This window comes from Apium graveolens, chromosome 7, assembly GCF_009905375.1.
Source record: "Apium graveolens cultivar Ventura chromosome 7, ASM990537v1, whole genome shotgun sequence".
In the NCBI taxonomy this organism is placed as follows: domain Eukaryota; kingdom Viridiplantae; phylum Streptophyta; class Magnoliopsida; order Apiales; family Apiaceae; genus Apium; species Apium graveolens.
Genome location: NC_133653.1, coordinates 48,315,455 through 48,333,830, shown reverse-complemented (window position 1 = coordinate 48,333,830; position 18,376 = coordinate 48,315,455). Strand labels below are relative to the sequence as shown.

General features: G+C 33.0%; 1 protein-coding gene across 1 annotated transcript; it reads left to right on the top strand.

Moving 5' to 3' along the window:
- Positions 1–8,004: 8,004 nt before the first annotated feature.
- Positions 8,005–17,612, top strand: LOC141675305 (DNA-directed RNA polymerase II subunit RPB2). Its single transcript, XM_074482023.1, has 25 exons — positions 8,005–8,376; positions 10,187–10,408; positions 10,494–10,784; positions 10,905–11,102; positions 11,871–11,935; positions 12,018–12,104; positions 12,197–12,317; positions 12,412–12,456; positions 12,546–12,683; positions 12,887–12,959; positions 13,047–13,123; positions 13,229–13,336; positions 13,410–13,526; positions 13,670–13,825; positions 14,290–14,394; positions 14,492–14,617; positions 14,723–14,800; positions 14,882–14,977; positions 15,060–15,175; positions 15,289–15,358; positions 15,440–15,493; positions 15,592–15,741; positions 15,920–16,219; positions 16,553–16,975; positions 17,052–17,612. Exons 1-25 carry the CDS (start codon positions 8,134–8,136, stop codon positions 17,169–17,171), a joined length of 3,579 nt encoding a protein of 1,192 aa, XP_074338124.1. The 5' UTR covers positions 8,005–8,133; the 3' UTR covers positions 17,172–17,612.
- Positions 17,613–18,376: the final 764 nt, after the last annotated feature.

Below are 18,376 nucleotides of genomic sequence, written 5' to 3'. Positions count from 1 at the left end.
GTAGTCATTATGAATTTTTGAGTAAATAAAAATTCAAGGAGTGAAAGAATCACAAAAGTCTAGGATCTTGATTTGTTCGTTAATCAGAAGGCTCTGATACCAATTGTTAGGTCTCAATATGTTTGTAGAAGGGGGGTTGAATACAAACAATACCGTTTAATAGAATAAAAAAATGAATAAAAAAATGAAACAAAATTCAAGTTAAATAAAACTATTATTAAACTTGAAAGGTGTTACAACAACGGTATCGTTTACAAGGGATTAATCTCAAATAAATTATTCCAAATCTAGAATAAATTCGACATGAACTTTTTCTATTTTTAAAATAAAAAGGATCAAATGCTAAAAGCAATTTGAGATTAAGTTCTAGGGATTTTGATCCGCTATTTAGTTACACAAGAACAAGAAAAGGATTTCTAGTGGTTTAGATTTAACAATTAATACTAGAAATAAATGTTTAGAGAAATTGCAATAAGTTCTCTGCTGTTTTTCTCTGTTCTGTGTTCTTCTATGTTTGATATTCAATGCACTGCTTCTATTGAAAATCAGCTTCAGTTCTTTTATATTAAATCAATCCTTGATTTAACTGGCAAGACAATCCTTTTAGCTTAGCAAGACAATCCTTTTAACTGGTAGAACTTTCGATAGGACTATCCATTGAACTGATAGAACTTTCGGTAGGACTATCCATTGAACTGATAGAACTTTCGGCAAGACAATCTAAATGAACTGGCATGACTTTCGGTATGACTATTGATTGTCATACCGATTGTCTTGCTAATACAAAAGATAGTCTTGCTGGATTAAAACAGATTTTAATCAAATAATAATTCTGAATTAATTAATTAATTAATTCAATTAATCAATAAATTAATCTTTACATATTTAATTTATTCTCTTAATTAAATTATATGACTTAATTAATTAATAGAGAATTAATACTAATCTTGAGCAGCAATCATTCTTCTGAAAATCTTCTGAAAATCACTGTCAATTATGAATCAATTCCACCACTTCAATGTTGACACTCGATGTATTGTCTGGTTCATGAGTGACTAACTTCCGTGACGTTTCTTCATGCCTTGACTTTGATACTCTTGGTTTTCTTCAGACTAAATCCTTGTAATTAATTGATACCCTGACGAGATCTCTGTCACTTGATTAAATCCACAATCTTGATTTATATCACTGAGGCATGATCAATATCTTGAGCTTCTTCCAGTGAATTAAGTCCTCAAGTCTGTAGATGAACAATGTTACTTAATCCTTTGACATATGTTACTTTGAGAGATCTCTCTGACGATAGAACCACTATTTACTTGTTACATCCCTATTTGAGTTGAGTTAAATCCTCGAATAAACAAATAGGCTATGACATATGCCTTTCACTACTTGATAATAAAAAAATGGGGGAGAAATCATTATCTCAAGACAGTCAAGCAGAGCGAACTAGTGAGGGGGAGCATGTGGTAAATGTACAAATCAGCCAAGTAATTGTTCCAAAAATTACTCTGCCAAAGTCACCAGTATTGGACAGCATTGATCTGATCCAAATAGCAGCTATTAAGCTTGAGTCAAAGTCAATTCGCAAGATGCTTGATGTTGCAGCTGTGGAGAAGGAACTAGATGAGAAATAGAGAAAGATAGATGCAGGAATTCAACAGAAGTTTGGGCCAATTCAGAAACCAGACAAAATCTTCATTCATCACTCTCAAGTCAAGAATATTTCTGTGAATAAAATAAGTATAAATTATCTGGAAAAAGGCCAAACATCTTGCATCAAATCTCCAAAGGCAAATCTGATCATGAAGCCTAAAAAAAACTACTCAAAGTTTTCATAAAAAAATCCTATGGATATTGTATATGAAACACCTAGGCCAGATGAGAAGAAGTTGTTGGCTAGGTCAATTGCATTTATCAAAGATCCAGCTGACTCAGCACTTAAAAGAAGAATTTCCAAGATTTACAGAAATGGTAAAGAAATCTGTGTGGTGGCTGGATACCCTCAGTTGGTAGAATCTAAAAAGGAAGAAAGGAAAGAATCAGGCAAGAAAAGAAGCAAGATGCCTTAGATGCTAAGAAGCTCAAACAAAAGAAGGAGCAAGCTGTTATCTTGGCCAAACTTTAAGATGTGAAGACTACAACTGAGATTTCTGCACAACCATCTGTGATTCCTGAACCTCAAGATCAGAAAATATAACAGAAACCACAACAGAAAAGAAGATTCAGATACAAGTTCCACTCCAAAAGAAAATTGGACTTCAGTGATGAGGAAATGGAATACTACATTCTCAAAAAGTCTATAACTTCAACTCAGACATCAAAACCCTCAATGGCATTTAAAGAATTCAAGGTGGTGGATCCAACAAGGAATATTCATGGTGAGCCCATAATTCCAAAGGATGAGCCAGTAGACTGGGATAGTTTGCCAATTCCTGAACTAAACTTTCCAATCTTTAACAAGCTAAAGAAAACAAAGATCAGAGCAATCAAGAAAGTGAAGCTTGTGACTTTTAGATCCAGGACCCTAACCAAATCTCAACCCACAGTCAATAAGGAAGATCTCTTATACATCTGCGACATCAAATAAACCTCTACTTGGAAGAATTGGAAGAAGTAAGAGGGATTGATGCCTACAGACATTTTCCTGAAAGGCTAGTGATCAAGTATAAGGGAGGGAAAGAGATCACATGGCCACTTCACAGGATTCTTCAAGAAAGCCAATATGTACTGATAAAGGTTTATTCATCCTTCAATAAGAACTTTGGATTTAATGTGACTGTAAGGAGAATAGTCCTAAAGAAAATTGAGGAGCTAAAGAGTAATAGAGCCAAAGATGCACTTCCAAAAACTCTGTCTATTCCCTTTACAGGAAAGAGAGTGCATTTGAGGCCTTCTTGGCTGATGGAATTCATGGATGATAAGGGATTTAGAAGATTCTTCAGACTGGATGACATACTGAGTATCTCTAGCAATGAGACTCTTTTGGAAATGCAAGAAATGTTGGATTTATCTGAAGCTGATGAACTTGAATTCCACATACAACTCCAAAATTAGATAAAAGAGAACAACAGGAGGCTTGAGAAGAAATCCAGACAATCAAGGAAATAGATTTATCTACTCAGACTAGAGGAGCACCTTGATAATGATTATGAGCAACTTCTTTGTATACTTTGCTTTGTTCAATTTTCAGTAAATATTGTAGCACTTATCAGTTTTATCTACTACCTTTCAATCTGTATCTTTAGGATGTTTTGTTATCATCAAGTCTCTTTTAGTTTATGGCTACAATTCCAGTAGACATAAATTGGGGGATATTGTTAGGAATATGTTGTGAACTTGATGATAAATTAAACAAAATAACTTAGTAGATTTAACTTGGTGAATTTTGTAGCACTCGACGGATAATAAAATATAGTCCCGACGGATGATTTAATATAGTCCCGACGGATGACAATTTGACATCCACCGGGTGAGTAGCTTATGTAACAAATAAGTGTTTAGCACATTTCTGCAAACAACTTTGTGTAGATTCTGTAAGAGTATATGAGTAATGTTTACTGCTAGTGGATATGCAGAATAGGTTGATTAATTATAAATATGAGATGTCTTGTAATTTTGTATAAGTGAAATGGAGTCAAGTGACAAATAGCTACCCGACGAATGATCAACAAAGCTACCTGACGGATGATCAACAAAGCTTCCCGACGGATGATAAACATGTACCCGACGGATGATCAAATTCAAATATCTGTTGACAGTGACAACACAGTCACAAGCGTTGGGTGTTTGCAAAAGGAATGTGGCAGCCTGTTAAGCAGGAATTTGATAAGAAAGAAGCATTACCATTTTCATGCAATTGTGAAGATATTCAAAGATGCTGGAATAGAGTAGTGAACCAGCATGGAGTTAGACTAGATATGTTTTTTATCTTATCTTATTGTCATGTAAACTTGGTGATATATAAACCAAGTGTAGCTAGTAGAACATTCAACTAAGCAAACACATTTTAAAGAGAGATAGAAAAAGCTGTACTTGTCAACAATTTCTCTGTAGTTTGTTTGTTCTACTTGTAAAGCAGCTGTGAGCCATTTTAAGCTACACAGAATTCTCAAACTGATATATATATATATATGGTGGATACATTCAAATCCACCAGAAAGTTTTAAAAGCTTGTGTCCTTATTACTTTGTGTTTTGATTTATATAATTTTTTCATTCTGCACTCTGCAAATCAAACACTTATATATATTCGATTAGAACAGTTTTTAAAATCTTGAAAAAGTAGCCAGAATTACATTCAACCCCCCTTCTGTAATTCTTGTTGTATTGTTAGGGAATAACATCTCCCACTAAAATAAAGAAAAGATACGCATGTGTATCCCGTGATCTGCATTCTAAGAATGCGTATCTCAGGATACGCATATACCATATACGTATCAGGTCGGTATTTTGGATCATCCATTCGAGATATAGGCATTTGAGCCAGTACTTTCTTGATGTGGGCTGGCATTTGAGCCACTACTTTCTTGATGTGGGCATTTAGGGACATCGCCCAATTTTTTATCCAAATATATATATATATAATTAACCTATTAATTCTTGCAAGTCATTTGCAAAATTCAAAAGCTCATAATTTTTTAAAGAATTTATGTTGGAAAAAAGTCGAAAATAGTTAGAATATGACATAACATTTTTACATAAATTTAACTTGCAAGTAAAGAAAAATTTCGACAATTTTTTTCCGAACTTTACAAAAAGTAGTCAACTAGACCTCCGTAAAGATTTTTGGTACTGTATCATTTCATCATCAATTAAAATTAGTCAAAATAATTTTAGAATTATTTTTTCTATAAATTAAGGATTTTTTTTATTAATATGTCCCATTTTATATATTCATTAATAAATATGTCCCTTTAAAATTTTATTTATAAATATATTCCATTTTCAAATTTTTTAACAATTTTAAGTTAACCATGGTTAATTTTATTATTTAAATTTTTTATATGATATATATGATCTTCAGACTTAACTTCTCAAATATTATATTTTTAAATGTTACTATTTTACTTCTTCTGAAATTATCCTAATGTAGAATAATTAATTAATTAGTACATGTTATAACATATACTTGCTCGTGAAATTTTTTAACAATGTCTGACACTAAAAATAATTAACATAATCCTCCTAGCTAAAGTAAATATATAGAGGGTATAAAAAATGTGGTTTGTGGGAATTGAACTCGAGTTATTTCATTAACTATACAACCTCTTACCACTACAACATATTGTCACATGTGCTTTTTATCATACACGTAATATGTAAGTGTGCTAAATGAATATTGTATTTAATTTAAAGATACTTACTTGAATTTCGCAAAAAAAAATAGTTAGTTGAATATTTGTATAATTAACTTTATAGAATTGAATTCGAGATATAAAATTAGGCATAGTACATAAATGAATTATTTACTTTATTTATTAATCATTTTTAAGTTTGAAAATATATCTCATATATTTTTAATATATTTTTTATTATAAAAAGTAATTAAAATATACATATATAATTTTTAAAAAATATTGAAAATAGAATCGCTTATATATAAATAATCTATATTGGTATTACATATTTAGATAAGTCCGAATTATAATGAGTCGATGCATTTTAGAACTTGACTCATTGTTCAAAAAATACTCGAAATTTGACTACATGACCCGGTCGAAAAACATCGTCATATTCTACTTTTAGTAAATTCAAATTACAAGCTCGGCGAAAATATCTTACCAATAATGTGAAATTTTTTAATATCTCATGTTAATTTAAATTAATGTGTTTGAGGTTTTTATAGGATCAAGTCAATTGATTATTTATATTAAAATTACTAACTTCACTGGTAACGCATTATTATTTTTGGGACGATTTTAAGAATATTTGAAATTTGAAATGAGATCTCACGAGATTTGTTAAAACTACGATGATATATTAAATTGATTTATTTTTCATTTTTTACTTTTAAAAAACTACCTTTTTAAAAAGAATTCTTTTAGATTAGTAATATTCATTGATCAAGATAATATCGTACAGATATTTTGAATTATTTAAATATTTTGAATTATTCAAATAAAAATTATATCTATACTATATTGTAGAATTTGATTCAATGCATTTTATATTATTTAAGGAAAAAAACATATATTGTTCAATAATTTGAAGGAATTAACCAGTTCAACTGATATTTATAAAACTTTATCGAACTGAAAATTTTTAATTTTAGAAGAATAGTTTACAATATTATTAAATTATTATATGAAGAAATATTACAATATTGCAATGAAAGAAATTTAAAAACGGTTTAAATAACGATATAATTACAAAAAAATTCAAATTCTTGAAAAAAATCATGGATATCAATAATAAGTCTTAAAATATATATATAATTCATTTTTATGTTACAACCATGATTGATACCCGGTTGCGTAAAAAATAGATAGGGATTGTTTCTCAGTAATAATGTGAATACCATATATAAATTATAACAATTTATTTATTATATAATTTTAATTTTTGAATAATTATAAATGCATGTTATTTAAGTAATCAATTGTCTCATTAAATGTTAATAATGATTATACATGTACATAAATCAAATATTTAACATATAAATAATTGAAATCATTATAATTTACTAAGAGATGTAACATGCAATAATTTACATGCTAACACACACATACATATAATTTAATTTTACTTTGTTAACAGTAGTGTAAATAAAAAACTAACATTTTCCCGTACATATATATGTTAAATTTCAAAAACTAATACTTTTCCACTAAAATCAACTTTAATATTAACAATAATATAAATTTTACATTATTGTATATTATGATTGCAAGTCATTCTGACTTTAGTTATGTATTTTTTTATCTTTTTAAATTGATTAAGTTAATTGTAAGTTAGTAGCGAACTGAGTAATAATATAGACCTTATGTTAATTTTTAGCTTTTTATTTGTAAACATGCTAACGGAATTCTACTAATCGTTTCGTTTTAAACATACACTTACTACCCTATTTATATTAATCCATTAATTATAAATTAATGGATAAAAAAATATAATATAATAATAGTTGAGGGGATGTTCACTCCTAAAAGTGAGGAAGCATTTGAAATTCTTAATGTTATAGAGGGGGACATGGAATTGATTGCCTATATAAGGATATTGTTGGAGTTATTCTAAAAATATTATAATTGCATAATATATAAAAAAAACTCTAGAAAATGATATGTGTCTCGCACAGGTTATTATGTAATTAACATAACTCAAGAACAAATGCAGTAATCCTAACAAACCAATTCAACTATCTACTTCCACTCTAACCCTTATAAGATTGGATGATACATTCACTTAAATCTTCTTCTTCTAATTACGAGAGAAGTGATCAAAGAACACATGTAAATGACACTAAGGGTATTACGTGAAAGTGTAGACACCTAACATAAAATAAAATAAATAAAGATAGGAGTGTAGAAACCTAGCATAAAAAAATTGACGAGTCATATAACGTGATTACTTAAAACTAATCTAATTTCTAGTTTATTATCTTCTCTATAATGTTGGGGATCTCTTAGTCTATTTAAGTAAACAAATATATAGATATATGTATGTATATGAGTTAATATAAGAGTTAAAATTTAATTTTGGGATATATTTATAATTATTTTGAAAAAAAGGGACACACTTGTAAATTGACATAAATTAAATAGTATTTAAAAAGTATAACAATAATTTATAATAATTAATAATTAATAAGTTATAATAATGTTAACAAAAGAAAAAGAAAAGAAAAGGCCCAGTAACTTTAAACAGCAGGTTATAAAGTTGGACCTCTCATCTTATCCAAGTAGAAAGCCCATACTAAAAACACTCGATACATACACCCCCTCCCCCTCCCCCTCCCATTTGCCTATAAATACCACACCTAGCCTCCGCCTTTGGGTTCTTTTCTCATTTTCCCCAATCTCTCCTCTCTCTACTCTCTACTCTCTCGCTCCCTCTCTCTCCCTCAAAACAAACAAAAAACCAACTCAGTCCGAGTCACTCCGAGTGAGCTAAATTTAAACACATACCGTTAAAAATGGACATGGAAGAAGAGTACGATCCAGCCTACAACGAAGACGAAGGCGAGGACATAACTCAGGAAGATGCCTGGACTGTAATCAGCGCTTATTTCGATGAGAAAGGCCTGGTTAGACAACAACTCGACTCGTTCGATGAGTTTATTCAGAATACTATGCAGGAAATCGTTGATGAGTCGGCTGATATCGAGATTCGTCCTGAATCTCAGCATAATCCTGGTCATCAGAACGATTTCGCTGAGGTGCCTTTCGAGTTTTTGCCTTTTTTTTAGTTATGCGTGTTTTCGATAATTAGGTTAGTTTTGTATTGGGTGTATGTGATTCTAGGGTTTCCAGAGTGTTTGTGGGAGGAGGAAAGTAGAATGAGGCTGGTGGATTCGATATTTTGGAAGAAATAAATAGGAATTGTTACTATGTTTGTATTCTAGCTACGTTTTATAATCACTGTGTTACGGTGTATAGGAATTGTTAGTATGCTTATATGTTTGTGTTAGGTTATATTTGTGAATAGATAGCTTTTGTTATTTTCATTGTGTTAAAATTTGTGCTAATGTGTTTATGTAGCTCTATTTAATTGCCTTCTCTATGTGTTTGAGATTGTAATTGTGTGAAAGGAGAAATATATGAGGCAGTTGGATTTGATACTGCGGAAAGAAGTGGTCCCGGATATTTATGTTAGGTTTTTGTGCTATTTATTAGGTTTCTGTGCTAATTACATTTCACATCACGGCATTACGGTTATTATGTTACAAACATGGCAGAAGTTACATTTTAATTGATGCGGTCATTTTCTGTGGTATTTTAACTTTTGTTGTTACGAATCTGTAGTATAGTGTGTATGTTTGTATTTGTAGGGATTTGTTAGTCTTTTTGGAGAAGTAATAGTGGGATAGAATCGACTATTGTTAAACTAATTGTGGTAATATGTGTGTGCGTTTAATTTGTGGGTTTCATGAGTGTTAGTGGAGAAGGAAAGAGTAGAATGAGGCAAGTGGATATAATGTTGTGGAATAAGTAAATTTTGTAATTGTTATATGGTTATGGAAGTAGGTGGTTTCAGCTAGTGCAGATTCTTACATATGGAGTGTATTAAGAGTTATTAAGAGTTTTTTTAATTATTGTACTGAAGTTTACATGGACTTAATTATGATTGTAGAGAAGGTCTAAACACATGTTATAATGGTCTCATTACGGCAATACTTCTATGGTCACAAGTAAAATTTATAGAAGAAAGCTGAACACATCCAGTAATTAAATTATAAGAAGTTTAGGTTTGCATCCTTTTCCTTTATTTTACATAAATTAGACCCTGTTTTCTTTTGATTCTTGTATGTTGTAATGTCATGCTTTTGATGAAATGTGAGGTACTGGTGAAGCTTTTTGATTAATTGATAAGAAGATGTATTAGCTTTGTTATCTGATATGGTCTTTGGGTCAATACTTATGCATCTCTTGCTATTTTGATTTTACTTTTGTTTTTTTTATTTTATTTACTATATCTTATTTATAGTATTACAGTGCTGTTTGTTAATACATAATAGATTTTTTAGAAACTTCTAATCTTATAATTGTAAGAATAATTCAATATGTTAACTGTATTTTGTTCATCTTCTTTTGGCAGGTCAGCTTAAGTTAATCAATTTTGCTTTTTCTGTTAAAATGTTATAAGCATACAACTTTTAGGCGTATATTAAAAGATATAAAGACTTTTCTCATGTATTGTTTGGCAGTCCATATGACTTCTGTCCTTATTCGAACATGATGCTTACAAAGTTGTACTGTGTTTTCCAATTATGTTGGTCAATCTTCACCTTCATGACCAGGGAATTGAATGGAGCAAAACAATAATGAACTCACTTAATGACTAGTGACTTCGGACATGCTTGGTAAAAATGTTAGACTGAACTGTGTATGTTAGTTGTTAGAGCAGTTTCGAAGACCCAAATGAGAACTAGTGGTTCCATATTTTCTATACCAATTATCTACCTAAATGACTATGCAAGGACGAACAGTTTTTGTTTCTTAATTTCTTTTTTGTCTTTTTTCATGCAGACTGTATATAAGATTAGTTTTGGTCAGATATTTCTTAGTAAGCCAATGATGACAGAATCGGACGGAGAAACAGCAACCTTGTTCCCCAAAGCTGCTAGGTTGAGGAATCTCACTTACTCTGCTCCCTTATATGCTGATGTCTCGAAGAGAGTCATTAAAAAGGGACATGATGGTGAAGAAGTCACTGAAACACAGGACTTCAACAAAGTTTTCATTGGGAAGGTGCATATATATAAGTTTCTGTGTGTTTTTGATAATAATTTGAAGCCCAACTGTCAACTTCATAACTTCTTGTTCTACATTTCAGGTTCCTATAATGCTTAGGTCTAGCTACTGTACTCTGTATCAGAACAACGAGAAGGATTTAACTGAACTGGGTGAGTGCCCCTATGATCAGGGTGGTTATTTCATCATCAATGGAAGTGAGAAAGTTTTGATTGCTCAGGAGAAGATGAGCACCAATCATGTTTATGTATTTAAAAAAAGGCAACCCAACAAGTATGCCTATGTTGGAGAAGTGCGCTCTATGGCAGAATCCCAGAATAGGCCTCCCAGTACTATGTTCGTTCGGATGCTCTCAAGGACTAGTGCGAAAGGGGTATACGGCATTCATATCTGTATCTGTGCATTCCTGCTTTTTTTACATTTAGCGAGTTTATAATGTGTGCTAGTTTTTTTACATTAGTATGATATGTGTACTGTAACTTTCTTAATGCAGGGATCCTCGGGGCAGTATATTCGTGCAACTCTTCCATATATTCGCACCGAGATTCCTATTATTATTGTCTTTCGGGCATTAGGATTTGTTGCTGACAAAGATATTTTAGAACATATTTGCTATGACTTCGCGGATACCCAAATGATGGAGTTATTGAGGCCATCCTTAGAGGAAGCATTTGTTATTCAAAATCAACAGGTATGTCTCTGGTAATCTTATTTTCATTTTAGCTAATTGGTTTAGGTATAGGCATAGCTATTACTAAATTTGCAGCACAGTCGGGTTTTGTAACATGTTGTTTAGGCCTTCGGGACTTATGGAAGCCAGACGGTAAAGCTATAGCTATTACTAAATTTGCAACAGTCAGATTTTGTAACAAATTGTTTAGAGACTTGGAGTCCAGACTGTAAAGGATACCCTACTCGAAAAAACAAGATTAGAAATTGGGAAAAAGGGTTCGAGTATTATTGGAGTTTTGACGGCAGTAAAAAGTGTTTTGACTATTGATACATGTAACATAAATCTTTATGCTCCATTGAGTGTTAGGTATATATTCCTTCTATTTGTAATTGTTTTATTTTTTGGGCTGGCCTCATTTGAAAATGATCAGTACCAATAATAATGTTAAAAAGAACAGTACATTGGACACTATTAGAATAACTAATTAATTGAGATATGTTTTCAAATTTTGTAACAATATGATGCTAGTGTGTTCTAATATTTCATATTGAATTATTAAAAAAATGTCGTCAAAATAAATCTAATAAATGTACATTTACTGTATTAATATGAAACATAGTGTGAACACTTGTTGACTTGAAAAGACTTGTCTTAATAACATTACCCGTGTGGAGTTGTTGCCATTGTTTATTTCTTTAAGTTTATTTAACTTGTCTTCTTGATATATATCAGAGTATGCTTGTAAACATTCCTTCTCTTTTCTTTTTGTGTCTACAATTATTATAGGTGGCACTCGATTACATTGGAAAAAGAGGAGCTACTGTTGGTGTAACAAGGGAAAAGCGAATTAAGTATGTAAACTGTCTGTAGTTTCACATGAGCAGTTCTGATTGCAGACGGAGTCTAATATTTATTTCCGTTTTTCCCCAACAGGTATGCCAAGGAAATTCTTCAGAAAGAGATGCTTCCTCATGTTGGGGTTGGAGAGTACTGTGAAACAAAGAAAGCGTACTATTTTGGGTATGTTACGGTTATCATACTATTTTGTGTATGTTACTGTAACTGTTACAGTTCTAATTATATTTCAAGAAAACTAAATGCCGCCCTATCAGGTATATCATTCACCGCCTTCTACTTTGTGCCCTTGGCCGAAGAGCGGAGGACGATAGGGATCATTATGGCAATAAGAGAATGGATCTTGCTGGGCCTTTGCTGGGTGGTCTTTTCCGCATGGTCTGTCTCTGGTTATTATGTGGATTATAACTTTCTGTTTTTCCTTTCATTTTTGGGATCAGGTGCTAAACTGGTGCTAATTATCGTAATGCAGTTGTTCAGAAAGTTGACGAGGGATGTTAGAGGTTATGTTCAAAAGGTTGAATCAATACTTAAACTACAATGCACTTTATATGTTAGTGCTTCTTATTATCCTGTATACCTAACTTCTTTTTTGTGCATGTATAGTGTGTTGATAATGGGAAAGACGTGAACCTGCAGTTTGCAATCAAAGCAAAAACGATAACAAGTGGTCTTAAATACTCACTTGCTACAGGGAACTGGGGGCAGGCAAATGCAGCTGGTACAAGAGCCGGCGTTTCTCAGGTCTGATTTTTAGTGTATTGTGTAAGTTTGGGTTCTTTCATAACCCAGTCGGTGTAAAAATAAATTTAAGCAATTCAGTTTCCAAGTTCTTTTAAAAGCATTTTTTTACACGTTTGACAAGATGGCGACATGGCGTGTTTGTTGAATATTTGTGCATAGATGGAACTTTTTGTCTTACTCAACTTGTGGTGCATATAATGTAGGTGTTGAATCGCCTAACCTATGCATCAACTTTATCACATTTGAGGAGATTGAATTCTCCAATTGGACGTGAAGGTAAATTAAAAATTTCTATGATTGATTTCTTCATTTTTTGTGTACCGTTACATATCCAGGCTGATGATGAGGTGTTTTTATTTACAGGAAAACTTGCAAAACCTAGGCAGTTGCATAACTCACAATGGGGAATGATGTGTCCTGCAGAGACACCTGAAGGACAGGTAAGAAGGCTGTATTATCTTTAGATTTTGCAGAGACAAATGTGCATCTTTTGTTGACTTTGAGTGCTATCAATTAATTCTCAATTTCTCATCATTTTATATTAGGCATGTGGATTGGTAAAAAACCTAGCGTTGATGGTGTACGTAACGGTTGGATCAGCAGCATATCCGATTCTAGAATTTTTAGAAGAGTGGGGTACAGAGAATTTTGAGGTGAGCACCTTAAACTATGTTGATGAAAAATTTCTTGTCATATTTCCAGGTTTACTTACTTTTCTGTTAATAGGAAATTTCACCAGCTGTGATTACCCAAGCCACAAAGATTTTTGTCAATGGGTGCTGGGTGGGTATTCACCGTGATCCTGACATGTTGGTGAGGACTCTAAGGCGGCTAAGGAGACGGGTACATATTCATATATTTTTATATATGAATTATTTTTGTGAGCTGGATTAGTGATGGATGATGATCAAGCATGCTTGTATACCAGTATTTAGTGTATAAAAGATGGTTGGTGATGACTGACTTTTCTTTTTCCAAATGAACAGGTTGATGTCAATACTGAGGTTGGAGTAGTTCGAGATATTCGCTTGAAAGAACTTCGCATTTATACTGATTATGGTCGTTGCAGTCGTCCACTGTTCATAGTGGAGAAGCAAAGGCTTCTCATTAGAAGAAAAGACATTGAAGCATTGCAACAGAAGGTTTAGATACTTGATTGTAATAATATTCTGTTTCTTCCTAAGAAGCATGAGTGCGGGTGCGGGTTCGGGGGTGCGTAGTACGGAGATACGGGAATTCGGTAAATTCAAAATTATGGGAATTCGGGTGTGACGGGATACGGCATACATAATAATATTATAAATATATATTTGATGGTAAGAATGATACAATCTAGCAGCAAAACTAATAATTTTGTACAAATTGATACAAATATATGATATAAACATCAAAATCACAACAATTTATGTCAAATCATTTAATTTTGTTGTACAAATTGTGTAAAAGAAAAAATTCAGGTGGGCTATTATGAGTAATTAAGTATCCTCAAGAATCCGATACGGGGGTGCGTGCAGATACGGGGATTCGTTGGCTTACCAAAGAATCCCTGCTTCCTAGCTTCTGTTGTGTTCATGCTAATATCATTAACAACTGTTCGTTTTTCCAGGAAAGCCCAGAAGATGGTGGATGGCATGATCTTGTAGCCAAGGGATTTATAGAGTACATCGATACAGAAGAGGAAGAAACTACTATGATTTCCATGACCATTAATGTGTGTATACCTTACATTGTCTTGTTTTTAGAAAATCACCTATACATATTTGAAGTTTTTTTCAGTAACTCCAATCACTCTAAATGTTGAAATTCAGGATCTTAGAAGTGCAAGGGAAAACCCAGAGGAGGCTTATTCTGATACATATACTCACTGTGAAATCCATCCATCTTTAATTTTGGGTGTTTGTGCTTCTATTATACCCTTCCCTGACCACAATCAGGTAAGAGGTCTGGGGTTATTGGATTTTCAGTAATATACTAATATACCATTGTTCATTTGTTTTGTGTGGGTTCTCCATTTTTTGACACCTCTCTTTCTGTTTTAGTCTCCCCGTAACACATATCAGTCAGCTATGGGTAAACAAGCAATGGGGATTTATGTTACGAATTTTCAGTTTCGTATGGTATGTAGCTCATAAAAATCGTTTCATGTATGAATAATGTTTTTTGTTCAGATTACTTCAGTAGTGCTGTTTTTTTTTCAGGATACATTGGCCTATGTTTTATACTATCCCCAGAAGCCTCTTGTTACAACCAGAGCTATGGAGCATTTACACTTTAGGCAACTTCCAGCTGGCATCGTAAGTCTTCTATCCCTCTGTGGATTATCAAAAAAGATTTGGTGTGCAGTTTGTTGAAACATCGTGTTATACTCTTGTGCAGAATGCCATTGTTGCTATTGCCTGCTACTCTGGATATAACCAAGAAGATTCTGTCATCATGAACCAATCATCGATAGATCGTGGATTTTTTCGATCACTATTTTTTCGGTCATACAGGTGCTATTTCAGTAATATGCTTCTTTTAATCACATATGCTCTGCAAATTACCTTCTTATGAGTTATATGTACTGTCTATTCCTGTCTAATAATTTTTAAACGTACTTTAACAGGGATGAGGAGAAGAAGATGGGAACGCTTGTTAAAGAGGACTTTGGCCGTCCAGATAGAGCTAATACCATGGTTAGCAAGGCCTTATTGACTTCTAGCAACTGGCTTTGTTATAAAAAAAATTATCCTTTTATTTGACTCTATTCATCGCAGGGGATGCGACATGGCTCATATGATAAGTTGGATGATGATGGTCTTGCTCCTCCGGTGAGTACATTGAACTTGGTGGTGCTTTTCAAGTTGATATTCCTTGTTGAATTATGTGCTTGGTGCTAATACTTATTATTTTTACGTTATAATTGTAGGGAACAAGATGTTCTGGTGAGGATGTTATCATAGGGAAGACTACTCCCATTGCTCAGGATGATGCTGGTCAGGGGCAAGCTGCATCGAGGTACACGCGTCGGGATCATAGCACAAGTTTACGTCACAGTGAAACAGGGATGGTGGATCAGGTAGGCATTCATCTAACATGTTTTTTAGTTCAAAGTACTTGTATGTACAAAAAAATTAGTTTAGAAGTGTGTTCTGTAAAATTGTTGATAATTTTAATTCCTTACTTGATGCTATTACTTTGTGTTTTTGGAAACAGCACTTTGAGAATGTTATCTTTTTCATGTAATGCTTCTGTAGGTACTACTTACTACGAATGCGGATGGTTTAAGATTTGTGAAAGTAAGGGTGAGATCAGTGAGGATACCTCAAATCGGAGATAAATTTAGCAGTAGGCATGGTCAGAAAGGAACAGTTGGCATGACTTATACACAAGAGGACATGCCTTGGACAGTAGAAGGTATTACCCCAGATATTATTGTGAATCCCCATGCCATTCCCTCTCGAATGACGATTGGTCAGCTTATTGAGTGCATCATGGGTAAAGTTGCTGCCCACATGGGGAAGGAAGGAGATGCCACACCATTTACAGATGTTACAGTAAGTTGTGCTCTTGACATTTGATTGCTTGCTTAATTTGATAATTAAACTAATGTATTTGCAAGTTGCTACATATGCAACAAGTCTTTAAGTAGCTACATATGCAACAAGTCTTTAAGTAGCTACATATGCTACAAGTCTTTAATCCCTGTTACTACTAGACTTAACTTCTGCCCTCAAATGTGCAGCTGAACTAGATAACACACTGAATTACTAGTGATGCTAGGTGTGCTACATATCAGTTATTCTATATGTTGCGTTAACTTGGCTCATTTCAATTGCTTTTGATAAGAGTCTAAGCAGGTTAATATAATTTGTCGCATAATACTGTAGGTGGATAATATCAGTAAAGCTCTTCACAAATGTGGGTATCAAATGCGTGGCTTTGAAACAATGTATAATGGCCACACTGGGAGGCGTCTGACAGCCATGATATTTCTTGGCCCTACTTACTACCAAAGACTGAAGCATATGGTTGATGATAAAATTCATTCCCGTGGACGAGGCCCTGTGCAGATCCTCACTAGGCAGCCTGCTGAGGGACGTTCGCGAGATGGAGGTCTTCGATTTGGAGAAATGGAACGAGATTGCATGATTGCTCATGGTGCTGCTCATTTTCTTAAAGAAAGACTGTTTGATCAGAGTGATGCTTACAGGGTTCATGTCTGTGAGAAATGTGGATTGGTAGCAATTGCTAACTTGAAGAAGAATTCATTTGAGTGCAGAAGCTGCAAGAACAAGACGGATATTGTCCAGGTGATTTATACAACTTTTTGGGTATTTTTCAGCTTAATATTGTTAGTTTTTTGTTTTAATAATCTGTCTGTTGCAGGTTCATATCCCTTATGCATGCAAGCTTCTTTTCCAAGAATTGATGTCTATGGCGATTGCACCTAGGATGCTTACTAAAGATGTGAAAATGGCGAAAGACCTGAAGAAGAGGGGAGCCTGAAACTATATAGAATCATCAAATCTATCAAGTGCAAATTAAGAAAAATGGATTGGTAGTTGTGTAAAGTGAGGTTCCAGGTTACTGAAATTATATATTGAAGTCTCAAAAATATAAGGCGGGGGGAGTCTTATACAATTGCTCACAAGGTTGGTGTTAATGTTATTCCTCTGCTAAAATTGCATATAAGCATTAAAAGCAAGTGCTATTTTTTTGAATCAGTAATTGCCCTTGCGGGAAGTGTTAGTAGGCAGAGGAAGAGGGTGAAGATGAATGTTGTGAAGAGAAGGGAATGAGTGTCGAGTTGCCAAGTCTTTTGTGCCATTTTTAGTTGTAATTTTGCTGAATTGATGAATTTATTCACTTGAGTTTAGTTATTATATTGACAAACATATGTATTATATATATAGATCGTAGCCCTGCCTTTTTATGCTTTGTTTTTTACGAGATGGTTCTGATAAGTTTTTTGTTCTGTTCAACTTTAATTTTTCCGAATAACAATGGCTAGAAAAAACCTTAGAGAAACAGACGCGAGCTTAGTGCACGTTTGTCATTTAGAATTTAGTAGTCCTCCGAATCATTCACCCAATCCAAGGTCAAAATAATGTAACTCGGATGAACTGCACAAACGATATTTAATTGGGAGATCAAATGAAGCATGTTGATGTTCAGTTGCAGTAAACTACAGCCCAACGGGACGCTGCAGATTTAAAAAAAAAAACAGGAAACCACGGGGTGTCTGCAATTCGAATTTTCATATGAATTTTCCTACTAGCTACTCAGCACTAATTAAGTTAATCGAGCTGCTTGGAAAAACTAGAACTTGGAAAACTGATTTTCATCACGATGTAATCATTAGTGCCTCTGTCCCTATTATGTAATTGAAAATATTTTAAAAGTTATTTCATTACAAATTACATTTAATCTATTTTAATATGTAACTTTCAAATATGTAACTTGGAGTAGAGAAGCTCTGTATTTGAATCATATGGAATTCATTAAAAACATAAATTTATAAAATGCTTTAGTCTTTGCCATCCTCTTAATAAGTGATAATCTTTTACTTACTTATATTCCAGTAATAATGGAAGAAAAATGACTAAATGGGCATATTTGTAAAAAGAAAAAAAATTACTGTTTGTATTTGACATTTCGGCGAGATATTATTTGCTTTGTTTAATATTTGTCGGTCTAAATCTAAATCCTAG